Source organism: Melanotaenia boesemani, chromosome 20 (assembly GCF_017639745.1).
Source record: "Melanotaenia boesemani isolate fMelBoe1 chromosome 20, fMelBoe1.pri, whole genome shotgun sequence".
NCBI classification, from domain to species: domain Eukaryota; kingdom Metazoa; phylum Chordata; class Actinopteri; order Atheriniformes; family Melanotaeniidae; genus Melanotaenia; species Melanotaenia boesemani.
This window is the reverse complement of record NC_055701.1, coordinates 21,308,163-21,335,703: the sequence shown is the minus strand read 5'-3', so window position 1 is coordinate 21,335,703 and position 27,541 is coordinate 21,308,163. Positions and strand designations below refer to the sequence as shown.

General features: G+C 40.2%; 1 protein-coding gene across 1 annotated transcript; it reads left to right on the top strand.

Moving 5' to 3' along the window:
- The first annotated feature begins 2,951 nt into the window (after positions 1–2,951).
- Positions 2,952–27,541, top strand: frmd6 (FERM domain containing 6). The gene is made up of 14 exons (XM_041971971.1): positions 2,952–3,088; positions 13,844–14,156; positions 14,598–14,688; positions 15,664–15,743; positions 17,327–17,403; positions 17,523–17,709; positions 18,746–18,901; positions 19,004–19,069; positions 19,577–19,645; positions 22,545–22,719; positions 22,837–23,145; positions 23,369–23,500; positions 23,697–23,788; positions 24,161–27,541. Exons 2-14 carry the CDS (start codon positions 14,058–14,060, stop codon positions 24,449–24,451), a joined length of 1,824 nt encoding a protein of 607 aa, XP_041827905.1. The 5' UTR covers positions 2,952–3,088; positions 13,844–14,057; the 3' UTR covers positions 24,452–27,541.

Sequence of the window (27,541 nt, the reverse complement as noted above, 5' to 3'; positions counted from 1 at the left end):
TACGCAGCACGAAGTAGTACGTTGTGACTGGTCAATTTATGATTGCGTGTTTCTAGATTTCGGGATCTTCTCGCTGAATTTGTGCCATTTTATAACAACACACATTTTTTTTCTTCATTTGCTGCCATTACTACTGCCCCATGTTGGTGCAGCTTTGCCTCAGCAAGGAGGGGAAGGTTTGGTTTAAGTGCAGTATGAAAGCAAACTCGTACCGGCTGGTTGGTGCAACCCCTTGTTGAATCAAGTCTCCAACTGTACTGAGTCTAACACACCATCAGGTATGAAAACAAACTATTATAATACAAAGTCCTAACCACTTCTTTTTGTTTGTTTAACCCAAACTAACTTTTGAGTTTCAGTGCTACATATGTTTACCTAAACCCAACCAGAAAAAGACAAGTGTCAATGATGTGTTACTGACTGACCATAACCCGGAAATAAAAATAAATAAATAAATAAAAAATTGTGGTTGTACCTGAATATCAAACTTGCATCCTATGGCTGAAAGCACTGCCATTCACGTCCCTATTTACTTAGGCACATGTCTATTTGAGGCATCTGAAAAGCAAGGTTTTCATTCTCAAGTGTAGGAATTCTGATGCTAACATTTAAAAAAATAAATAAATATAAAAAATGTGTCAGACACATTCCCATTGACTGGCTTCATGCAAACACATCAGGTTGCATAACTTCATTGGAATGTAGTCAGACTACAGGCTATACAGGCTTCATTATTAGTGGTTTCATTAAGTTAAAAAAAACAAATTAAATAACAACTAAGATGACATCCACATCCCTGGGATCTTATTCTTATTCCTTTTAAGGTATATAAAGTTGTTTTTTTAAACAAGCAAAACCATTTTAATTGAGTGGATGCATTTTTTCATATTAGTGGAAAATGTTTAAATTTTCTCCTCACATTTTCTTATTCACATCTTCTAAATGAGCATTAGAGCCAGGAACAGACATTCTGCTAATGATGTGGCTTAGAAGATGCCTCTTTGAATTGTATTTAAGAGTTTTAATCAGAGGATTTTTTTGTCGATATTTGGTTGTTTCCTGATAGCAGCCTTGATTTGGTTTGTATAGATATTTGTCCAGCACTCTGGCCGAATAGCTACAATCCAGACAATTGGAAAGCCTACAGATATCTTCTTTTGTGATCACTGTGATGCATTTTGACATACAAATTAAATTTTAAGTTGTTTATCTTTGTGTGGTTCGGAGCAGCAAAACATTACCCTATGCGAGAGTGTTGCTTTTATTTTCCCTGTGGTGCAGAGTAACTGCATGTGTCATATTAAGCCAAGGCAAGGGCAGATGGCAAGGACTCTCCATGATGACTGAAGTCTGTTGGGGGAGAGACTCATTTTCCCTGGGGAGTCAGAAACGCAGAGGGAGTTTTTTCAATTAGCCAGATACAGCTACTACAAAAAGCCCAACCTGCTCCCTGCTGCACCTCCAGCTTGGCCAGAGACAGCTAATCAAATCAAGACAGGGACGTTTGCAGACAAAAGCTGGAGGCAGTCTGAGGTTTAAGATGGAGGCAGTGGGGATATAAGCTGTAGAATATGTCAGGCATGTCACATTTGGAATGTCATTTGTTATGTTTAGCATTTAATGAGTAGAGAAAAGTGCTTAGAAAAGCAAAATGATTGAAAGAGTTTAAGGATAATGCTCCTGAGGTGCATCATACATTATGTGCTACTCCCGGTTAACACCTGAGTAACCTGATCAGTTGTGTGACTAATCCCAGGATCTGTTACTTGTAGTCTACAGATTTTTTTTCTTCTTCTTTTTTTCTGAAGATAATGGTCTCTGGGTAGCTTTGTTGTCCACAGGTGCCTTTCTGATGTCACTTCAAAGCCTGTGCTGTCTGGGCCAGAGGGGGTTTAGCCAGGCTTGACCAGACACACTCCTGCACCCCTCTTCCTGTTTGCCACTCATTTCTTTCTCTGACAAGCAGTTGGAAAGAAGTCTGGGCCCCCGAGCACTAATTACAGGTCACCATGTCAGCTAAGAGGGGCTTCCCTCACGAAGGGCTTCCCTCACTGTCTGACATCCTGAAAGTGAACATTTTGTCAAGCATGGAGTGTATTTTTACTGTTAATCATGCTTACATGAAGCATGTAAACAATTAGCCTATCATCATTTTACAAAGCACAGCTTTCAGTCAATTTCTCTTTGCTTCCATGCTCTTCTTCTGACTCAGATTTGATGTTAGAAGCACGTATTTACTATAAATCAACACCGATTGGAAGTCCCTAATGTTTAAATTTGCGACAATGCTGTGCATTCTATAATTTTTGTTGTTGCTTTTAATTAATCTAAACTATTCAGTTCAATGCGTTTTAACATCCACATATAAGTGGATTTGACTAGCCACTAAGCTGAAAGTCGCTTTGTTCGTTTTAGTCCAATGGAAGTCACATTTTTGGGTATCTGTATCCTTGCCTTATCCTTGTGGAAAGATTTATCACAGTTACTAAATGTGATTGTGAGAGAAGGCTTATGAAAGCGTGTTGGTTATCCATCCTTAATAATAAACCGTCCTACATCTAAAAACTTTTCTGAGTACTCTTAATACGAGCGCTGTTGCCATTTCTCACTGCCACCGCTTCCAAATTTACTGCAGCAGATCTAGCTCTGCGCAGTTGGAAGGAATGGAATGAAAGGAAGCCTTGGGCGAAACCAAGTCGGGATGCTGTGAGGGGGGAACCGTAATAACATCGTGGCGATACTGCACGTTATCACGCATAAATTGACACTAATTATTTTACTGACATTACTTACAGGTAGTAGCATGTTTTTCTTGTGTTAAAACTTGCGTATGATATTGATTAAAATAAGCGAAAAATGTCACTGTAACTCCCGGACCCTCCTCTTCCCGCTTCCACGAACCGCACATGTATTCCTATGCTCAACTCCAGCAGGGACAGAGTGGCTCTCAACGGAGGCGGCCGAAAGACGACTCTTTTCCGAAACTAGTTGAAGTCTCTCTAAAGTGTGGATATCCATTCTGCCGTTGTCGACAAACTGTGTTTGGATTAACCGTCTTATCGGGAATAAATTGTTTTATTACATATAGGTAAGTTTTACTTTGCTGAGGCGATACTTTAAATGCATTTTTACGCGTTTATTTCTTCACACGAGGGATTTTTGCGGTGTAAACGGTTGCTAGCAGGACTGGCGTCTTAATAGGCCAAGTTAACTTAAAGATTTTAAAAGAATGATACTCTGTCTGTTTATTTAACATATTTGATATTTTCTATAAGCTAAAACAAGTGTTTTAAACAGATTATGTCCCAGGATACAGTCAAGAAAGATGGCTTGGGTTGCCGCTTAGACAGTGATGCTGCCAGGATATTTCACAAGGAATGCTGCCCTGAAATGTGGGTATAATTTTACTCTTCTCCGTAATGTGTTAAGCAGAAACGGCCAATAAGTGCGATAATTGATCCTAAATATTTGCTGAAGCTCAAGCCCTACTGTTTTTGTAACAACCTTATCCGAAAACCAACTTAGTGTGTTCATTTAGAAGCGGATATGTCGGTTGGACTTGGTGTCTTAATCCTTATAAGTATTTATTTGAATAGTAAATAATACAACGATGTGGAAATCGCTGTAGCTGTGTAATTACAGCACCGTGGTGCCCAAAGATAAAGTGTGGCTGTCAGAGATTAAACGGACAGATTTATCTTTATATCATGTCGCTATTTGGTGTTACAAGTATAAAAAAAATAGACTTTTTTTTTTTAAAGGAAATTCTAACTATGTTTTCTTTGTACCCAGGAATGTCAACAATTTCCCCTCTGTTTAATATTAGACCAGAGAGGGGGCCAGAACAAATACAGGGAGGAGATGCTCATGTTTTATTTCTGTTTTATTTCTGTTTGTAGTTCATTTAAAGTTGTTACCGCTGTTTCGATCCATCAAGTTTGGTATAAATGGTTTAAAATCAAACGGTCACTTCTTTGCCTCACTTCAAGAGAAATCATAGTCAATAATTGAAGTCAGGGGATCCCACATTAACTCTTGAAACTCATCCAGTACATATAATGGCAGGTTAATCTCCTGGTGTGGCTCATTCCCCAATTGCAAACCTGCTGTCTGTGGCTCTGCTCCAGCTGAAAGGGAGGAAGGAAGAAAAACTAGGCTTGGTGGTGTAACAGAGTAAAGTTGGTGATTGGGGGAGAGATGGTGCAGGTGCTGTCTGCACAGGAAGAACAGGGCTTAAATAGGAAGCACAAAGGAAACCTGTGAGCAAAATGCTCAGTATGTGTGTGCCCTGACTCATTTAGATGAGTCTTTTCAAATGTATAAGGGAAGAACCATCATTGCACAAGGCAAACCCATTAAATCCTAATGTGAATAATAGATTAACTGTCCAGTCTTACTCTGGACTCTTTAATATTCAGGTTAGTTTGTATTTTCATAAAAAATAAGACAGCAAATGTTGGATCTGTTTTTTTTAACAAAGCAGAGATCTCCCCTGTATTAAACTAAGCATCTCAAAGCTCAGCTATATCCTTAGCCTTCAGGCCAGCATATTCTGATGCCAAAACTCTGCGGTGAATACTAAATCTGTCAAGTAGAGTACCTGACCTGAAGAAGAGCCTGTTGCTGTACACTTTCAAGTGGAAATGACCTGTTACATACAGTTTACATAAAATGCCTTCACAATGCAAAGTTGTGAAGGGAAACCTGATATAAGTTGAGAGGATATTTCCATGTCATATCAGAAGCTGGTGTATAAATTCTCTTCCAACGTCTCTCTTACTCTGCCTTTGTCATTGAGGCTGGAAGATTATGTGAAGGAGAAACAGCATTTTGAGTCTCAGGGCAGGATGACCGATAGATAAGCTCTCCACAGCTCCATGAGAAAAGATGAGATTACTGTTGTTACCAAAAAGCATGAGAAATTCTATCTCTTACCGTGCTATTTCATGTCTTATCTGCCCAACGTGTATGATATGAAGGTGTGTACACAGTCAAATTCCTTTAGTGTAAGCTATATAGGTGCCGTGGGCTCTCTATTAATATCACTGCACGCTATGTAATCCATGTAGCTGCTTAAGGATTCACACCATGCATCTTAAGAAAGTTTATATCCAAATTTTTTGGGAGGTCATACCTTTCATGTGTTTTGACTGACCTTATGTGCTGCACAGCAAACAGCACAAACCTTGATCTTACTGCTTACTGATGTTGCATGACTTCTCATATCCATGTCTCAGGTGCACCAAGGAGATAGAGTAAAAATGGGTTAGCTTTTCCTGCAACTGTCTGCTTTTGTCCCCTTTCCCCAGATTGTGTTTTTTCCTTCTGCTTGCTTGGCCTCCTTGGTGAAGCTTGAGTCTTTTCAAGGAAGTGGACCCAGAGAGATTTAACCTGCTGCCATCCCCTGAGGATATTATCAGCTTATTTCACATGCTTCTCGCTGCAGCTCTTAGTGTTTCCTGTAGGATGTTTTGTTTATTTTGGTAGGATTAGTTGTATTCAAATATGTTACTGAGACCTAGGGCAACGTATTGGTTGATAACACGAGACACTGAGTTCAAATATTTGTTTAGCAGCATTGTTTAAATTTTATGTTAACATGTCATCTTTCACATTAACTTTATATTTTCATGCAAGTAATTTCCAGTAGAGCCTTTTGATGTTGGTCAAAAATGAAATGCGAGAGGAGTGTTGTAACACTCTTTTGACCGCTTCATAAAATATTTCACAAACTTGCTTCATGGTAAAACATGGCGTGCACTTTTCAGCCTTGTGACTCTTCTCAGGTGTGACAGTATATATAACCGAAGACAGTCCCGTGACCCAACCTTCACACAGGATACAGATTATCAGATCATCAAAACAGATCATCTGCTCAGACATTTTTCTTTCAACCAAAACGAAGGAGCTTCAACATAAAACAACCGGGTTTGGTTGAGGTTTGTTGTAATTAATGCCCTTTTTTTTTTTAAATTTAGCTCTCATTTTTCAATGTTGCTTGCACTATTTCGAGCATACATAATGGCCGGGTTTATGTCCCTGTGGTGTGATGCACTGCGATTGCTAGTTTAGATGGGGTTACTCATGCAGAGTCCAAACCTGAATGTTGGGCGGGGAGGGAAGGGAGCGACTGCTGACTCTGTTGTAACATGTCTGGGTACTTTGAGATATGTGTGTGTGTGTGTGTGTGTGTGTTCCCAGTCTTTGCTCAGAGCCACATGGATGCCAGATGCTATGAATGTTGATGTAATTTTTCCATAAAGGCAGGCACACTGAAGCTGTATCTCACCGAGGATTCAGACAGCCGTTGCTGCCTCGGTTTTCATTGTCCTACCTTAAAGAAAAGGGCTCATAAATTCCATGTTGGTATTAAGGTGAGGAAAAGGTGGATTCCTGTAAAATTAACATTTTTACTTTTGTTTAAAATTATGAAATCGTCTACAGATTTAAAAGTTTATATTGCTAATATTTTTTTTAAGACGGAAGAGCCACCTTGCTTCATTTCAACACCTTTATACCCTCTGGTCAAGTGTTTAGTCAAGTGTTTGGATAACCTAACCTAAAATAACTTAAAAAATATACACATGTTTTAGCATCATATTCTATATGCTCCCTACTTTACAAGCCTCCCAGTCAAATCTAACATGGTGTGAAAAATAATTCAGCTTATGTATAATTTTGGTAATGGAGCAATGAATAGATAACACAAGTTATTCCTTCTCTAGCATCCAGTCTTGCTTCAGTTGTCTCTGCAGTACTGGCAGGTATACTGTTGAGACTTACACAATAGTTCATGCTCCTTGCTCTTGAACTTGCAAACACAGTTTGTGTTAAAACTGATATCACTGTACCTAGCATGCTGAGCATTTTGGTGTCATGCACCTTTTGGTATTTTACCCATGCATTTAAAAAGCAGGAAGAGCTGCACTGATCAATTGTGTGCATGGGTCCATCAATATAGCAACTATGTGACACTTCAAAACCTGAAAAGGTGCAATTATTGCAAATGTTACAAAGACATCAAAATAATGCTTTAAAGTAAAACTGTAGTTAATGTTTGTGTATGCATAAAACATTTCCTTTATGCTTTCTTTTAGAGCTATTTCTGTGGTATGATGGTGTACACCCACTGTCTGGGATGAAGACTGTAGTCCAGTGTGCCTTAGGGCACTTATGCTTGCTGTGCTGACATCATGCTTCACTTGCACAATCACCAAAGCTGCTAGCATAATTGTGGCTTTAGTTCCACTGTGGGTACGGCCAACTGCAGAATTCCTATAAAAAAAAAAACATTAAATAGTATAAGTATCTGAGGAATTTGTGATTATTAGAAATAGTTGGTTGTTCTTTAATTGCAGCCCTCAGATCATAGCTGGAAAATGTGGAAGATGTACTATCCAGTTATAAAAGATTTAATTAGTTTAGTGAAGTTGGTGCACCACTGTTTTTGAAAAAGTCTGTTTGCTTTTTGTATAAAGAAGTGTTTTAGTTGGCAATTCTGTTAGTAAATTAATTTTATATTTGTTTGTTCACATAAGTGCAGTTTAAATAGCTTTTTATTCGTTAAAAAGAAAACTGAATAGAGGAACGTTCACAAAGACCAGTTAGCTTCACTGCCTTGAGTTTTCACTTTGTAACACAACACGTAAAAGCTGTAAAAATGCTGTTTTCTTATGTTTATTGATCTGAATTACAATGTCAATAGTCTGAATTAAAGCCGATTATATTTCGAAACCACATTTGTTTCAGACCAGTGAGGGTTGTTAACCCTTAGATCGCTGAGGGAAACCTATTTTTCCATCCGATAAGGCGGACCGGCTATTTTTGCATCATCTAAACATTATGTCCTCTATGATATCTGATGTTTTGTGTGCAGTTGTCACCACTAAATCAAATATTCCTGTCAGTAGATGTGTGTATTCTTTATTATCCATAGAGTGGCAGACAATGCTGTTTTTCTGTTTCTATGACTAAAAACAATCTTTACATTTGTCTTTTCCATGTCTAGCAATGATGCAAATGCAAACTTTGCATACTTTAAATGTGTCATGTGCTTTGTTATATGTGGCATAAGGTGTCAAACCAAAGCTAAGAGTTTTGTGCTCGATGTTGGCTTTGACATCTACAGGTGGAGTGTGCATACAACCAAGTATTTTCCTGTTTTTCTTTATGCTTTGCATGCATTGCTGTTTTGGCTTGGATCCATGCCACTCTGGCTCCAAGGGTTAAGAATCTGCTGTATCTAAATCCAGAATAAATCTTAGACATTGGATATAAGCTAAAGTTAAATTCTACACCTAAATGATTATTTGCATGGAGAATTACTTATTTTGTGAACTCAAGTAAATGTGCTGAATACTAAAAACTATTTTATATGTGCGTAGTTAAGCCTGAAGCCACTTGCCATCTATTCCTTGACTTTTCTCAGCAAATTATATAACAGCAGTACAGTACCATGCTGTGTACAGGCCTGTCTTTATTGTAGTTTACGACCATGACATTTCATCAAAGAGAACACCCAAGAATTTACCTCACACATCATTGATGAGGAATTGTGTAGACTGTATTTTCTGTGGAGAAATAAATTGTTCTCTGGAGCTGGGTCTGTTAGTGTTGTGGATAATTACTATGATTCCCATCCTAAATATCATCAACATTTAATGAGTGGTTTCTCAAACGTTTAGATTAACTCAGAGCCAGAGTCAGATTTTTAATCCTCCTTCAAGCCGAGTGGAAAAACACAAGGATTTCTAACAGTCAACATACAAATATCTGTGAGATGGTGCTGTGGTTGGGGGACCCTGGGAATTGGTGTCTCAAACAGCACATTATTAGGCTTAATGGTTATACACAGAGCATTCAATTACTGATGAAGAGCAGCTAAACATGTTTACGTTATAGTCAGTCATTTGTTCACTGCTATATTCAGCTGAGAAGCCAGCTAGAATCCACAAGAGTCGTTATGGTGATCAAGCTTATCACCTACCAAGGTGCTTTTTCCAGTTGTTTCCCTAAAACTCAGTACTCAATTAAGTTCATTAGCAGGTTGATCAGAACAGAGAAGAGGGGTCTTGCTATTAGGATGTGATGCCAACATGTGATTTAAGATACCTGTCAGCTCTGCAACATTTCTTTTTTTTGGGCTATAGTGGCCTTTATTTGAGGGCGGGGGGGGCGGGTTAATATGCAGCAAAGATGCCCAGGCCAGGACTCTCTCGAATGACATCTCAGCAATATTTCTCAAAAGTTGAATAAACTGATATCTTGGCATGAAACCGAGTGGGAAAATTAAGTTGTAGCATAGAAGTTAGGCCTCTTTTAAAGGAAATCTGTATATTTTTCTGTAGGGACAGCTTGTGTCAGCATCGGGAGCCCATGAAACAAGGATGTTTTGCTGTGTGAAGGTTGCTTTATGCACATCCCACTATAAAGATTGTTGTACCTGTAAGAAAAAGTGTAAAGAAATGTAGAAACATAAGTTGATCTTTTTTCCCCTGCTAAGTAGGAGTTCATTAAAAAATCAAGGCAAAATATCTTTTTTAGAAGAGTGGAAACTGGTTTTATACTTTGTGTGAGCCTATGCTAACCTAAAAAAACACTTGTCAGACCAGGTGGTGATTACCTGTACATTAGATAAATAATTGTTTTATTTTTAAGCCTCTTAAAAGTTGTGCATAACGTTCTCATGATGGCTGGAAAGGAGACGCGAGTTAGCTAAGTTTCTGCTCAGCATTGTTTAGCTCCAGATTGTGAATGTCCCAGGACATGTGTGCTGTTCATGTTTCAGGACTCCGTCAGAGGATTTTGGGCACATGGAGACGTTGTCGGTGCAGCGTGTTGTGTGCATCAGGAATCAAAGGCCGCCATTGTTGGAATGAGAAGCAGATGTTAGTGAGGAATTTTCCTGACTGCAGCAGTTTTTTTTTTCTTTTTTCATGCCTAAGCTCTGAGTGCTGCCTCACTCCATCGCTCTCCCTCCTGCTGGCTCGCTCTTTGCTGTGTTTACCCACCCTCTTCTCTTCATTTCCTTAAGCTTTGACATGCTGTACGTTAAGCTATCATTAAATCAGTCTGATGACAGCCTCCGTCAGTGGGTCTGCTCTTCCTTTTCCAAGCGAAGGAAGTTTTTCTTTTCCTTTACTATCCTGCGTCCCTCTGTTTCTCCAGCTTTGGACATCTTCTTAGATGATGTCAGTGGAGGGAAAGAATGAGAAAACAAGAGGTGTAGCTGTGACAGAAGTCCTGTCTGTGTATCCCTACATAGGAGACAGTGTCATGCCTGACTCCAGTTTGCCACGTTGACAGAATCCCTGTCCCTGACTGAAAGGGAGGAGGAAGCTCAGTTGGCTGTTCTTTTGTGTGGATGTTGCTTTAGATGGACTTTAAAATTGCATCAAACTTTGCACTGCAGTAAAAGAGGCAGTTCCTTTACCCAGCACCCTCCTTCTCCAAAGAATGTAAGAAAATGAATGTTTTTATGTAATGATGGACGCCCCCTTTTGCTGTAAAGTAGATTTGACAACAGACTGATTTTATGCAGTTGTGTATGAGTTACCTACATCACTAACATCAGCATTGGCATTCAAAATTCAGCAGTTTGGCAAATGAGCACCTGCTTTATCCTACTCAGGGTTGCTAGAGGGTTGAAGCAAATCCCAGCTGTCACAGGTCAGGTCCACCCTGGACAGGCCTAAACACATTATTGATGAACTAGTTTGTTGTTTTCACTTTCAAAGTTTTGCTCCAGATGAGGAGCTCTTGAGCTGTTGAACAACCATGCTCGGTGTAGCCTACATTGTTCCTCCACTTGCTGATGGCATTTTCTATGAAGGAACATTTACAAGGTTTGTGTCAAATTCTCTTTGGAAATGAATGGAAATATGGCTAATTTAATCTGGCTCCGGAAACTTGGAGCCTAAGTAGGCCAGTCATAAGCCATTTTGTCATGTCTTCTACAGCAATCAACAATCTTAATTTAATTTGCTTATGGTGAGCTGGTTGAACCTCAGTTTCTCTCGCATCCATTATCACTTGTCCGTTGTCTGATGTGACCTCATAACATCTGTGTAAATAAAGAAAGCTGTTCGTGTGTAAGCAAAGTCCTGTCTAGAATCCTGTATAAACCATGAATACAGATATAGACATTGATCTTTTATCCCCTCACCGGAGGTGGGCCTTACTCATACTCATGGATGCAAAGGAAGCCATGTCTTTTGCTATGTAATTTGAAACTGGTGTTGTAATTTCTTCACTTCGTTGTCATTTGATGAGATGTTTTTCTTTTTGACTCTTTGACCACAAGAGCTGTTACGCCGAGCCGCATTGGACCACATTATAATACTTTCAGTGTATTCACTGGGCTAATACCTTTTCAAGTGATTAAACAAATTGGCGTGTTTCCTCTTTTGTTGTTTACCAACTGATGGCAAAGGTTGCACATTGGATTAATCTTCATCATTTTTTACTGAATCCAAACACTTTCATGTTACTGAATAGTGGAGTCTTCTTTTCAACTTTGAGCTCAGTTCCTGTCTCACCCACGTTGTTGTGGCTCTCTTCAGCTATATCCATTCACTCGTGTTTCCGCTCATTTTCCATCCTCAGTCTGCTGGCAGATCATTGTATTTTTTTCCTTTTGGTTTTTCTTGATGGTTAGCAACCAGCTTAGAAGTGCTTTACTGCCAGCTAGTGAACTGGAGTGTGCTGAGAGGTACACTGACTGAAAATGTCTCATGCTTTACATTGACATCAATGTAAATTTAAACGCAATTGAATTTTAACCTATGTTAACCTCTTGCATCACGTAAAATTCTAGCTTAGATTTCACAAAGATGTAAAGGTTTTTCTCTTCTTATTAATTGTGCATCAATGACTACTAGACCTGCAAAGCCAATCTTTTGTTTTTCCATAACGTACATCAGGTACATCTTTAGAGTATTTTCGCAAGCAGGCTGATAAAAATCGCTGTATCCAGCAGAGATGTTCTCACATTGTTGTGCTTGTGTGAACAGCATATTAAAGTTTAATTCTCAACACATTTTTTAGAATTTTCCTGGTGTGTGGAAATGACTTTTTACCACTCTGGATGGGAAGCAGGTGTTGAAGCAAGTGGTCCACTTAGATGGGTCCGCCACTAATTAACCCCCTCTACCGTCACACAGCTTTGCGGTTCTGTAGTACCACCTCACAAACATCCTTGGCTGAAGCGCATCAGTTTGTTTATGTGCTGTGAATGCTTATTATGTCCATGTGCCTCTATTTTTGAGTACATATGTGTATGCAGTGCAGTAGTGATGTGTCTAATCAAGGTCAGCAGCAGCACAAGGAGTTCATCAGCAGACACTGCTATGCTGAGCATCCAACATCCAGATTTAATGAGAACTGAGCTTGTATGTCAACAGTATGTGTATTTATGACCCCATTCCCACAATGCTCCTTGGCTTTGCAGAAACAAAGCAGTGTAAGATGTTGACATTAGGAGTGCTGACTGGCTTCTCAGATGAAAAATTATTTTCTAACTCTGCACTTCAGGATGTTGTTTGCCATTATCAGTTCAGTGAGTAATTTCAGGGCAATTTCAGCTACAATTAAGTGAGTTAAAATAGTACCACTGATGTTAGAATCTCTATTTTTTGTCTTTAAAATGCTGTAGGAGTACTCATTTTTCTTTATGTGTTGGTACAATGACTTACAGAAATGAGTCTTTGTGAATAAATCCTTAATTCTCTGAAAACTTTCCTTTTTTAAACTAATTGTTTTCCACTGTATTGTGATTCTGCTTTATACCCATGCTCTCTGTTTAATGACAACACAGCTTCAAGGACCTTCAACAGGAAGTAGTGATAATCTGAACTAATTGTTCTTTAACTTTCTTTTGTCTGGTCTGAGAAATTTCACACCAGCTGAAGGTCTCACATCCTCAAGCTGTGAGGTACATGCTGCTCACAGGACAGCAGGTACAGCTGTGGGTGTGTTTATACTCACCAAGGTGAATACACTATTCACAAGTAGAAACATAAAACCTGTGAAGGTTTAGGTGTCAGATGGTGTTACAGTTCTTAAACACATGGTCAATCCATTGCAACTTAGACTCCTGTAACAATATGTTGTTAGTCTGACAAAGCTTTAGTTTAACTCCTGTGTTGGGATTCCAGTAGATGTAGAATATTTCAGCAAGTCAAGCAGCCAGAAGCATCTTGACAGCTGAACGTGTTGACAGAAGTGCTGCCAGAAGGAAAATGTGGAACTGTTTGGCTTACAGGGACCGCAAAGTAAGACACCAAGTCAACATCCTAACCCACTCATCTGGTTTTATCAGCAGCTGCTTTCAGCTAATGTGGTAGTACTTGATTTCTTTCTTTCTTTATTTTTAATGCAGTGTTTGTTGCTTTTAAATAACCCTTAAATCAAGATCAACAACTAGGTTCTTATGTGTTAATAAAACAGTCGGACGATGATAAAAGCTTTCTGTTACGAATGATAGTTTAAGTTTTTTGGTTTTGGGTGTGAGTCACCCGGTCAGTGTTTCCTCTACACCGTTATTATGTTTCATCATTTCCTCTCCAAACTCACACATTTCACTGAAGTCACTGACATTCCCCTGAAATGATGTCACATATTCATAGACATAAACAGGAAAACTTCCTTATGTTGTTTGTCTTTTATTTTTCCTATACATGAAGACATTTTCTGGTACATTTGCCCCTTTAAAAACTCATTTTTATAAGCCTTCCACACAGCTATTGCTTCCTTGTGAAATAGCACAGCATATCTTTAAAACTTGTATATGAAATACAACAGAATGAGCTAACATGAAGTACTTTGTCCTCTTTGTCCTCCCCAGTGGTTGACTGCAGCTTGGGCTCTCATGCCCTGTCTTGTGAGTGCTGCTTGGCCTGCTGAGCCCACACCTGTGTCTGTACTGGACTGCAGCTGAAGCAGGACTGCAGTGACTGGGCAGGTTGTGTTAGTGCCTGCAGTGGTGGAGGTGGGTCGTCAAAGGGCCCAGAACCTCGGCTGGCAGGCAAAGAGGCCTGTACTCTCCCAGCCACACAAAGATGAACAAACTGAACTTCCACAACAACAAAACCATGCAGGACCGCCGCTGTGTCTGTGTCTTTTTGCCCAATGATGATACTCTCAACATTATTGTCAATGTGAGTAAAAAAAATGTAGAGTTGACTTTTGTGTGTATTTAAAAACAAGATGTAGCCTAGCCAAGTTAGCTGTTTTTCTTTGATTGCAGTGTATGTGCTAACACCAGCAAAGTGAATAAGCCTGTTGAAGTACTTTTTCTTTGGCTTAAAATCGGTTATTTATGTTTCAGAAACATCTTAAATTCAGTGAAAAATGTAACAGATGTTTAGTTTATACTCAGTCAGTTTGTACTAATTTATATGCAATTTTCTGTAGACTGGTAAACAGCATCATAGCGCTAAATTTAGGCCTCCACGAGTCAGATAATTAGTTGATAACATTGTTAAATAATTACTAGGCATAAGCAGCCTGGTTGTATGTGTCTATTTATTTCTGGTTGTTTATTTGTATTAATGTCAATGTTATAAAATGTTTTTCTTTTCTTTAAATTTCAACTTCAGGTGAAGACTTTGTGCCAAGAACTGTTAGTCCAGGTGTGTGACCTCCTCAGGCTGAAGGACTGTCACCTTTTTGGGCTCAGCGTCATTCAGAGTAAGACGTGCATACATCTCACAAACTCATTTAGGCAATAAATTTCTTGTTTTGTTAATTATTATCAAATATTTTAAGCTAAATGATCAAATAATAGTTATCCTCGTCTTGACTGCCTCCCATTGTATGCAAAGGCTTAGATTGTTTTTGACGATGACGAAGCCTGACAAAAGTGGTGTGTATGGACTGACTCACTGTGTCTGTGCTTTGGTGGGACAGACAACAGGTGACAGCTGTAGGCAGCTGCAAGGAGAGAGCGGCTTGCTAAGGCAGTGTTTTCAGACTAGACTACCAGCCTCCAGATGAGCCAATAAGGACGCTGCAGGTCATTTCACAGGAGCCAATGGGTCTGATTGTGGGACATTCCTGGAGTTCTTTTCTGAACAGCGTGAAATCCCCAAGGCAAACAGAGGCCACCCACTCTCTGTGTGTCATCCACTGTCCTCCCAACCAGAGCATCCACACCACACCAGACCCACTTTCAGATTTATCTAGCAAGAGTAAATACAAGGAAGATTTTATTCTGTTTCATTGAGTCTGAATGTTTTATCATTGCAGGCTTATCTTAATCTTTAACTTCATTAAAAGTAGGAAAGCAAATTCTTCTATATTTGCATTTTTGTAATCCTTCCAGAGTTGATGAAAATATGTGTTGACAATCCGTCAGAAAGTCTCTGCTCCTGCTCCTCATGTGCTGTTTGCTTTTCAGTTGTTTGGTAAATAGAAACGGGGATGTCAGATCATGAAAGATGTCACTTCAGCAGCAGATAAAGACATCACAGGGAGAGGTGGAGAAATGAGAAGAAACACCAAAGGCTCAGAATACAAAAGAAAGTGCTGATGTGATTTCTCTGAGGCTCATTCCAAGAGGCTTTCCCTGTGCACATTGCACATAAAGGCACTTATATATCAAGCTGTAAACATGCACAAACTGGTGACAAAGAATAATCGAGTTAAACGTGTGTGTCCACACAGATAATGAACACATCTACATGGAGTTGGATCAGAAACTGTCCAAGTATTGCCCCAAAGAATGGAAGAAAGAAGCCAGCAAGGTAAGATGTGATGCTCTGATCAACTTTAGTCACTTGTTTAGCCGAGGACACATAACACATATGAGATTCAGATTGTTTTATAAAATTTAGTGTCAGATAGGTAGAGTTTTTCATCTCTAAAAGAAGAATAAAGAAAATATTTTTATCTTTTGACCAGAACTTAGTTAAAGTTACTTGACAGGTATGGCCAGTGCTGTTTGTCTGTGGATTTACAGTCTCCTCACCTTATATTAACATACACCTGCAGTTAGTCAATCAAGTGGACATCTTCAAGTATCAAACATACTGAAAACATTTTGAGCTCTCAGCAGCCAGACTGTACTCTCAGGTGTTCTGGGTCATCTGTGGCCTCATTCTTTTAGTGTCCATGAATGTGTACTGGGCCACTTTGCAGGAACCCGGCTACATGTCAGTGAAAGCGAACACATTTGGCAGAGTCCTGCCCTGGATCAGATACTCACTGCTATTATTAGCTGCGCACTAAAACAGAAATCTCTTTTGAAAATATGCTCATTACCAGTTGGGCAGTGGTACCAAAACAATATTTAACTCAGAGGTAATTGCAGATCGGTCAGTTCCAGTTGTGCACTGAGCTCAGCACCCACATTTATGCCCATGCTGACACACCTTTGCAGAACTGGTCCTGTATGGCACTGCAAACTGATGCATTTTTTTGCCAACTACTTGTGAATGAATCACACAAGATGTTAATGTCAGTTATGACTAGGGTCATAACATCTGCTACAAAAAGGTGTTACAAACTTTTTCTGGGTGTTTGGGTTATTGTCTTGCTGCAAATGAATTTGTGCCACACACCAGCCAGATGGCACGGTATGATGGGTGAGAGACAGCTAAAGTGCATCTAAACAGCACACAGGGCTGCACAGTGTTGTAACTTTAGAACATGACATATTACTGAAAGTATGCAGAGTCTACAGGTTTTATTTTCTGCATCACACCTGGCAACCTCACTGTGACAATAAGCCTCCTGGAGGTCAAACTGTTGGCCTGTCCAGTCTAGGTGTTTCTTACCAGCCTTTAAACAAGGTATCCATATTTAAACACGCTAGTATGAAACCTGTTATGATCTTCTCATCTAATCTTATTTCCTCACGTTTGACTTATTTTTTCCCTTTAGATCCCATCTGAGGTTAAGTCTTTACATTTTTTTCAAACATAAGCGGAAGGCAGATGTATATAGATGGAAAATATTGATATACTGAATTTGCTCATAAGATTTACCAGTATTATTACACAACATAAGAAGTAAACTTTTTTCTGCTGGTGATGGTCATGTAAATGTTTAAATCTCCTCTGAATCCAGAGATATTTGCTTTCAAATCACATTCTTTTTGGGCTTAATTGTTTTCAGACTTGTTTCTGTATTACACTTGTTATTAGAGAATTGCAAGACAAGGAATAAATCAATGAACATAATGAAAACAGAAGAGCATGATCTCTGGCCTCCTCCTCTTTCATACGTCTCACTCTCCTTACACTTGATCTTATTATTGTCTGTTAGAAATGTAACGTGCTGCTGTTTGTGCTAAATAAACAAGTCCTCCCACCTGTATATTTTCCAGGGCATTGACCAGTTTGGGCCTCCAATGATCATTCACTTCAGAGCACAGTATTACGTGGAAAATGGGAGGCTGATCAGGTCAGTAACGCTTCTCAGCTGTTTGTTCATGTAATGAGTCTGTACTAACATCATTCAGTTAAGCTCCAGTTATCCTCAAAGCTTTTTAAATGTGCTCTGTTCCTCTGTTCGTCCTGCAGCGACCGGGTAGCCAGGTACTACTACTACTGGCACCTGAGGAAACAAGTGCTGCTCTCGCAGTGCATCCAAAGAGAGGAGGCCTACTTCCTCCTCGCAGCCTTTGCTCTTCAGGCCGATCTCGGCAACTTCAAACGCAACAAGCACTTTGGAAAGTACTTTGAACCCGAAGCCTACTTCCCCCAGTGGGTGAGTGTATCTAACACATACCGTATGTGGCTAATCGCCTGTATGACCACCATCCTGCACATTATGTTAGCTTCCTGTTCACACCAAACCTCATATGGCTTCACTATTCTTCTCCACATGATAACAGCTTTCACTTCTATCACAAATTAAGCCTGACATATAGATTTTCTTACATAAATACCTCACATTATTTTATTATAGGCAGCTATTTAACAAAATGAATAATGTTTAAATGTGGTAGTAGAATAAAAACATTCATATTTTAGATCTTCAGGCTGGTACATTTCTCTTTAGCAAATCTGTCTTATGTACCAGTATGTCAAAGTGAATGTCCTTGTGCATCGTCAGTAGTTTAAGAAGGTCCAAACTAAAGCAGACAAGAAATAAATTGCTGTGTCACTGACTGAGAAGCTGAAAGTACATTTTTAGGCCACAAGCCAGTGTAGAGTATCTTGGTCTGCAGTGTGTACTGTATGCGGAGCGACCTTCATTAATCAAGATGACCAAACACTTAGCCATACCTCCACATCTGAGCACGAGGGATAATGAGAACTGGGACATCAAATTTATTTTTGTCCCTGGAAGTGGCACACAGTTTCTTTTTTTAAATCTTGCCTCGGTGAACGTTGTTATTCGGGCAACACGGTCCCACTGCCACCACCCCTCTGACAGCCACACCCGTCTGATTGCCCTCCGCTTCCTGTGATTAGCTCCCTGCTTCTTTATCGCGCTTGAAACCAGCAGTAACAGGAAATTGTTTGAAATTGAACAATGTTTACTACCCTAAAGTAAATCTCCCTCAGATTTAGCTGCTGCTTGGAAAGCTTACAAACTTACAAAATCTTTACTGCAAAGCTTAGTGTGTGTTTCTGGTTCCAGCCTCTGGCTCTCATTCAACTTCTCCACACTGTTCGCCCTGCGGCAGGCAACTTCACTGGCCTGATTGGCAGCCTCCACTGCCTTTCTGCTGTAATGAATCTGTACAGTGTCAGAGTAGCCAAGCCTGATGGGTCCCTTTGTTTCTCTCCCTGCTCAGGTGATAGCTAAGCGTGGCCGTGAATACATCCTGAGGCATATCCCGAACATGCACAAAGACCAGTTCGCTCTCACAGCTTCAGAAGCACACCTTAAGTACATTAAGGAGTGCGCCCAGCTTGATGACGTCACAGTGCACTACTACAGGCTCTACAAGGTAAGAAATTTTGAATCTCGTTAATATGAGAGGACAAATTGCAAATTAGATTTAGTCTTCTGATGAATTTTATGCTTATCTGATTTTTGTCTCTTTTAACAGGACAAAAAGGAAATTGAAGCGTCGCTCACGTTGGGACTGACTTTACGTGGAATCCAAATATTTCAGGTACAGTTTCTTAGTCAGTAATTGGGATGTACTTTTACTACTTTTAACAATAATACTTATTTCAGAGTTTTAACCTTGTTATCATCTGGGTTTCCATTTTTCCTTGACACATAAGAAGCAAAGAAACTAGATTGTATAATGTCGCCAGAGAGTGGCGTCATAGGATACGCTGCTTTTGTTAAATTCATTGAAAGGAGTAGTTTCAGAAAACAAAGGCAGCAGTGGTGGACATACAGGAGGACCAAGACAGAGCTCTTTGTCAAGAATCACTAATCTCTAGGATTGTTTATCATGTCTGGGAAGATGTCGCTCACTAATTTTTTAAAATGTATTTGTTATTGTTTATTTTAAGAGAAGTCTTTTTAAAAAGTTTTTTCTGTCGGTTTCCCTGTTTCTTTAAACAAAGTGGGACAGACTGAGGTTGTATGTGAAAGCAGTGTTGTTTCTGTTTTTGTATTTTTTAACCAGTTTTAAAAACATCCACCTTCTTCTGTTTCCGTGCTGCAGAACGTGGGCTCCGTGAGGCAGCTGTTGTACGACTTCCCCTGGACCAACGTGGGGAAACTGGTGTTTGTGGTAAGTCAGATGCACCATCCAAACATGGATCCCTGATGGTCTGTTGTTTGTTTTTTTCTCCAACAATGAAACCCAAGCACCTTCTGACTTATAGAGATGTTTGTAAAACCCAACTCCTGCTCAGGATTGTGGAAATTTTGACGCATGGCTTCTTCTCGCCACACTGCTGTTTTATCTGAGCCTCCAAGTCCTCTGGAACTAATCAGGGATTTTGAAAGACTTTCCTTGCACAAACACACATGCACACGCACACTACTGTATTCTACATACATATTTAATGTAATCAGCAGCAGGAATTTCTTTATGATAAGCATGTCTTGCTACATCCATTTTATTAATTACCTCGGATGCGCTTTTGCCCCTTAAAGGAAATCCTGTTAAATCTTCTCATCTCGGCTCTGAGTCAGCTTGTTGTTAAGCTGAGCGCAGCAGTCACTTAATTCTATGAGGTTTCTGTTATCGCAGGGAGGCAGAGAGAAGCTTACTATATATCTGTTTCACTCCAATGGCCTCATGATTTTTGCTAGTCGTCTTTTCATCACAATCCAGGGAGGTTATTACTGCTCATCACTGCTGCTGCATGGAAATGGGCTCATTTTAATTGTAAATTTTGTAGCCTTTTTTTTTATTCCTAACAGCCTGTGTGGTGTCTGAGAAAATGTTTTTGTTGTCCTGGAACATTGAAGATGTTGGTGCAAGACGTTTAGGCTAATTTTGACCCAACCAACTGTTGTGTCTGCCACCCAGCTCAGAGTAGAGACATCCTGTTTTCCTCATTTTGTTTTATTCTGTGGTTTTTTTTCTCCGTCTGCTGTGAGAAACGCTGCAAGAGCAAAGGAGCAGTGGCGTGGCTGTGGTTTCACTGTGGACTCGAAGAGCTTCTCGTCGCCCTGTCCCACCCTTCTCCTGAATAACAGGCTCTCTCCTCCACTCCACCCACGAGTCACGTCAACTAGCACCGCTGCCACCACTGCTGCAGCAGCAGAGGGCCGCATGGGTCAATAAACACCAGATGTTATGACGGTTTTGAAGGGATTTTCAGTTCTGACTTTTAGCCCTTGGAATGATTTGAGATCACATTTGGCATCAGAGTTCAAAAGAGGGTTTGTTTTCTGCTTTCTTCTTTAGAACGTTGTTCTAAGTGAATACTTTTTGTTTATGTTTGTCTTGGACCTGTGAGACTTCAATCTGCTGCCTCTGAAGGCTGAAATGACGTAATTCCCCTCATGGCCTGCAGTGTTGGATCTTGGCTTCTGGCTCACCAGTGCTTTGATTGGTGTAGGCCTTGTTGAGGGATAGTTGGATAACAGCCCCATGCTGATGCTGGAGTTTTCTATGTGTGTGGCCTGTTGAAGAGGTCCCGATGAGGAAATTTGTTCAGTGACTTTCTAAGGTCTGATCGTGTGTGCTGGATGAAACAAGAAACTTTTCTAAAGTGGCTTCTGAGGAGCTTTTAATAGCCTGCCACTCGACACCAGCCTACTGCAATGGCCCTGAACAGTTACCACCAACATGGAAGCTGATTTTATCCTGTCTAGGCCAAACTACATGCTTATCTTTAAAAATTCCTCCATTTCTTCTCCAGACTTGTAATATTTCATGTAATTAAGCTTTAAACTTAATTTTTACATGATTCTTGAACAGATCTGTAGATGATAAGTTCATTGCTGTTTGGTTTTCAGACATTACTATATTGTATCATTCCTGTGTGGAAATTAAAAAAACATCCATAAAAACCCATAAAACATCCCATAAAGATCTTTGCACACCCTTTTCTATGTATTCATCCACACCAGGGATCACCAACTCCAGACCTCTTGAGCCAGTGTCCTGCAGGTTTTTGATGTTTCCCTGCTTCAACACATCTGACTCAAATAATGGGTCGTTAAGAGGCTCGGACAGAACATTTCATTTGAACCAGGATACTGGCCCGAAGAGAACCATGTTTTGTGTGCACACATAGGTTTAAAACCAAAAAGAATTATTTTTCTCATTTATTAATGTCTGCTGAAAAACAATAAATAAATAAAACAAAAAAAAAAAGCAGTTTCTTTCATTCACACATGGCAGCTGCCCAGTCTGACTCCGTCTTTGTTTTGCTGCTGGCCTCTATGAGCTGTACAGGGGCACTTTGAGGTTAAAGATATATTCAACTTCAGTAGTGGAAGATAATTTCTCTTGCAGTTTCCCACCCATAGTTTTTCTGCTGTTACAGGGATTTCAAGTGGAAATCTTTCTGCCCCAAGCATAGCTCTACCCAGAGAAAAGGCACTTTTATTGGAAGCCAATGTCAAAAGAGCTGTTAATTAGGTTTTATGAACTCATTACCCAAAGATACAAAGCTGATTGTCCATGATTGTCCTTTTCAGCTGCTCTCTTTCAGAAGGCATTAATAAATAAAGTGCAGCTCAGTTTTGTGGTCAGAAATGAAAATTTAAGCCAAGCTTTGCTTTTTGAAATACAGAAATGTTTAGACGTGTGTTGGAAGCAACCCTGCTGACACCAAAGACAGCTGTTTTTGGGCCGAGCCACAGCCAAAAGGCGCGGGAGAAAGCTCAAGCCCACCATTTTAGTTTTTCCATGCATCCAGCCAACATGTCCTTTCCCTGGAAGATAATCAAACCAACTTAAAAATGTTGTTTCTGCACAAGAAAATGGAGAACAAACAACAATCCACTGATTGTTGTTTTGTGTTTGGCAACAGAAAACATTTTTTAAGAACAGACTTTTTGCTCACTCGCTGATGTTTCCCTTCAGGCCTCCCTGGCATTTAATTGTAATTTCAGATCCACATTCCTATGTCATAATATTTTAATATTGACTGCTGTAAATCACAGAGTCTTGTAATCAACATTAAGATGATGTCCTGTCTTTCTTTCCCCTCCTTCCACTCTCTCAGGGGAAGAAGTTTGAAATCCTTCCTGATGGTCTGCCCTCAGCTCGTAAACTCATCTACTACACCGGCTGCCCCATGCGCTCTCGCCACCTCCTGCAGCTGCTCAGCAACAGCCACCGTCTCTACATGAACCTGCAGCCTGTTCTCAAACAGGTTCGTCGACTGGAGGAGAACGAAGGTATTGATTTCGTCTCATCTTCTGTGCAAAATTTCAGAGCACAAAAGACTTAAAGCTTACTCTTAAGTCTTGGTTCAGAGTTGCATTCAACATTTTTCCATGTTTGTCTGCCTCCAGAGAAGAAGCAGTACCGGGAGTCGTACATCAGCGACGCCCTCGAACTCGACATGGACCAGCTGGACAAGCGTTCCCGGGCCAGCGGCAGCAGTGCAGGCAGCATGTCCCATCACAAACGTCTGTCTCGCCACTCCACCACCAGCCATGGCAGCTCACACACATCAGGCATTGAAACGGACAGCTTCAGGGCCCCGGGTCAGGCCCCACACAGGCCCCTACGAACCTGCAGCTCTTCCACAACCAGCCACGGGAGCTCGCACACCTCCGGCATCGAGAGCAGCGGAAAGGAGCGCATCCTTGATGATGACGGTGAGAGCGGAGATCTGATGTGGTTGAATTTATGATTCACTGAATCCAAAAAGAAAGAATTTGTCATCAGCAGATGATAGCGAGCACATTGATGGGTCAGCAAGGGGATTTCTGGGAATTGTGGTTTAAAAGACAGTAAAAACTTTGCAGATTACTAATTATGTGTTTCTCTTACAGTAAAAGTTAGTTAAAATTACATTTCTAATAACTTTTGTTCCTCCAGAGATTGAGATGCTGGTGGACGACCCCAAAGATTACGAAGAGCTTCATGAGATGGCTTTGGACCAGGAACTGTGTATCCATATAACTGAGGACATGCTGACAATGTCACCTGATCAAACTAATGGATACTCAGGTAGGTTCTGCTCTGTCAACCTATAATTAAACTAGTTATGTTTAACCTGAGAGTAAAGCATGAAAACAGCAGCAGGGAACAGAAAACACAGGATTATTTTTTCTGTGGGCTTCCACTTCCCACACTGAGCTGAGGGAGCTGTGGGAGGATGAGGAGCGCTGTCACTGAAACCTTTTCTTTCTTTTTTTTTTCCAAGGACTGATTGTAAAAGATGTCAGCTCCTCCACATCCAGTTCCTCCGAGACCGTCGTCAAGATGAGAGGACAGAGTATTGAGTCTCTACCACAGGTATTTCAGCTTTAATTCCTGGGTTTTATTCACTTTTATATAATACAATAATTTACTACATCTTTTTCCAGTTTTACATAAGGGTGCCCTCTGCTCAGTCCAGCTAAATTTAGAGATAACCAGAGCTTCTTTCTGAGTCTGAGGTTTCTCCATCTTGTTCAGGTTTCTGTCTGCGTTGCAGATTTTTATGAAGAGGTCCTGAGGTGGTTTTGTTCCTACTTTTGGAACAATCTCAGAAACCTCAAACTGTCAGCAAAGTTTTGCTCACAAAAGAGAAAAGTTTTGCTTGCCACAAAATAAACCACAATAGTTAATAAAAGTAAAGACTGCAGTGTTTTTCATAGCGTTTGATTTTTTGCTTTCCGTCTACAGACATCTGCATGCAGTAAGCCTCAGTCTTCAACAGACCGCCACAGCCAGTCACTGGACGACATCCGGCTCTACCAGAAGGACTGCCAGCAGTGGGCGGAGCTCTGCCAGGACACCGCCCACAGCTACACATTCGGCTGCGCTGAAGAGCTGAGCGACAGCAGCGGGTACCAGGGCCTGGCCGATCAGCGGGCAGGCATGCTCGGCGAGCAGCACCCGTTTCCCATCAAGAGGACCAACAAGTACTTCTCTCTGGACCTGACCAACGAAGAGGTGCCCGAGTTCGTGGTGTGACAGAGGCAGAGATGAGGCGGCCACACGGTGAAGCGTTCGCTCCCCCCCCCCCTTTGTCAGATGTGGAGTTGTCTCAGGCCTCAGGGAACGAGAGAGGCGCTACAGGTGCAGTTTGACAGCAGCCATGAGTGAAGTGGCGACAAGAAGGCTCGCCCTTCACGTACCACCTGAGACGTTTAACACATTGCAAACAGACATGGAGGATTCAGGCTGAAATAGGAATTCTAAGAAAGAGCACACGGCTTAAGAGAGTCTGTGTTTTTTTAATATAACCTGAACTGCTCCCCTGTGTCAAAGGAAACTAAAGGGATCGTGTCATCTTCATGTTCATTTAAATCTTTCTTCTCCAACTCGTTTTTATCAGCCACACCTTGTGTTTGCCAGCTTTACAAAGTCATGAGGAGACTGTACATACATGTAGACGAACAGCAGACAGACTCATGCACAGACATGACGAACATTTCAAAGATCTTCTGTGGAGGAAGCAACCGACAAACTCCCCCTTGACCTGCAACCAAAGAAAAGAAATGGAAATGAACTGAAACATCTCTTACTACGTTCACATAACAGGACATCTTACTGAGGGGGAGGACGGACCCATGATTTTCTTTCTTTTTGTTACCACTTCATTTTACCTCAACAGGAAGTTTGGTATGCTAACTTTCCTCAGACTGGACACACAACCGTCGTGCCTTCACTACACTATGCAGATGCCAAACGCTCGCATTGACAATCACACACCCTCACATCAGTCAATTTTTAACGCTTCAAGTCATCAGAATTTAATGCTCTGCTTTATTTTGAGCGTTTAATGCACACCTCTTCTGCAGATCCAGCTAGTTTTACATAATTTAAACATCAAAAAGTCAGACTTCACGCCATCTTAAGTCCTGTGAAATCTGGCCAGGTTTCCCTGGAGGAATGAGGTTGAGTGAGTTCCTACGTGTTGAGACTTGTGTTAAGTTTGTGGCCACATGAGTTCCTGTGTAATCTAAAGTCAAAATGGAGCCTGATTGGCTGCCAGCCAAAACAAACTGCACATTTTACACCTTTTACTCACCTACTTTTCTTTTCTCTATTTAAAAAAAGGAAAAAAATTAAATCTGTTCAAATTTTTAAATATTTCACATCATCATACAAGATATGTCTTTTAGATGTATTTTTATATGAATTGTGTTTGTTGAACGAGTATTCTGTGTCATTGCGTATAAGCGATCAAATGTGGGAGTCAGTAGTTTCGCTACCATCCAGAGTAACTGGTCTGATCTAGAAAATTCAACAGAACTGAGGCCTGCAGAAGCCGACTGCTTGTGTTATAAGCTGTTACTCAATGATCACATCTCACATTTGTACACATTACAAAGGGAAGATGTTGCAGGTTAAAAGAACAAATAATTAAAGTGCCACAATTGAGGCTTTAAATGTTTGATTATCTTTGTTTTTTAATTAATAATGGCATAGTTTTTTAAAGATAATTTTATTTAAAAGACTGAGGTAAAAACAATTTTACTAATATTTCATTTAGATGGCATTTTGACTTGTTTTTGAAAAGTTTTGCAAACAATTAAATATTCAGACGTATTCACTCTTGTGCCAAATGTTACAGATTAAATTCCCAGTAAATATGCCAACACGATGTAACTTGGCAAACAGAAAACACAAAATCTGACTCAAAATTCTCAAATAAATATTAAATATCAGACATTACATAAATGTCTGTAATGTGGTTGAAGAGCTCGGAAACATTATTTCTGGTGATTTGAACTATTTTGCACAAATCCAGAACCTGATAAATATTTTACAGTGGAGCATTTTTGTATTTGGTGTAATCTGGATATGTCCAACACAGATAGGTGGCTGTCTCGCCTCACTCTGAAACTGTTTATGGGGTTAAACCACATAACCACGAGCCTTATAGGTGTCTAAAAATTTAGCAAATGAATAAAAAAGGTGTCGTTTTTTTCACATTTTAAATGAGGAGGTTCTTACTTTCGCAAATGTGCTCCAGAAGACACCAGGGCTGCTACGCGTGTGAAAACAGCTCAACATTTTTAACCTTGATCCTCCCATCTGTCCACACTTTAAAATATCTCAACTATTTCACAGACTTTTTAAAGCTGTTAATTTTTAGAGCTTCAGATGTTCTGGTTGGTGGGTTTGGACACGCTAGCCTCTTATGTCCAGTCTTTATGCTAAGCTAGGCTAACAAATTTATCTCACACATGAGATGAGCGTCGTTAGTCTGTTCACATGTACCACAAGGCTGTTCCCCACAAGGTTTCTGGTTAGCAGAAAAAAAAAGAAACTTAAAACCCAAACTGTTCGCTCTCAGTTGCCAAAGTCAGTTATAACAGTATGAGCTTTCTTCTCCTCCCAGGTCAGCTTGAAGTGTCTGAACAAGTTTTTTTTTTTTAATAATACATAACACATACATGAATTTGATATTGCTGTGTAATTAAAAGCATCTTCTATATTTCTTACTGCTTGTTTCTACCACTGTTATTAACTTAGAATGAAAGTCAAGTAATATTTTGATGAACAATGTTTCTTATATTAAAAGAGAATGTGTTAAGGTACATAGCCATACAGTCATAACCCATGTCCCACTTCCTTCTGTGGCGTCAGTATATGGTCATACTTACACTTTACAGAGTCTGTATGTCTGTGTCCATAATCCTTTCTGTGAAAGGATCATCCTGCAGGAAAAATTAAATGTTTTTGTCACCTTGTTGTTTTAAAAAAAATTGTTATAATGAAGTTTGGGTCTGTGCCTTCTTGGTACTAATGTCCTCAATATCCAAATAAATAGGTACATTTATCTGTCAAAGTCCTGCTGTTGTCAGGTTATTTTTAATCACATAAGTCACAGTATCACGACAATATAAACACAACAGATCCAAATTATTCCTGCTGGTCCCTCAGCAGTCCTTAATGTTTCCTGAGATCATGCTGCCACCTGGTGGACGTTATACACCCTCATGTGTAAAGTGATAGTTGGCCTGAAGGTGGCAGTAGTATTTCACACTTGAGACACCCGCTCATATCTGGTGTCCTCCGTTCCTTCAGTGCTTTATCACCCATCAGCTGGTG

What these genes read in the sequence shown, in the direction of transcription:
- frmd6 (XM_041971971.1), top strand. Translation starts at nt 14,058, where the DNA reads ATGAACAAACTGAACTTCCACAACAACAAAACCATGCAGGACCGCCGC. An exon ending in GGAAGAAAGAAGCCAGCAAG is followed by an intron (nt 15,744 to 17,326) that starts GTAAGATGTGAT and finishes TATATTTTCCAG; the next exon opens with GGCATTGACCAGTTTGGGCC. An exon ending in TCAAACTAATGGATACTCAG is followed by an intron (nt 23,501 to 23,696) that starts GTAGGTTCTGCT and finishes TTTTTTTCCAAG; the next exon opens with GACTGATTGTAAAAGATGTC.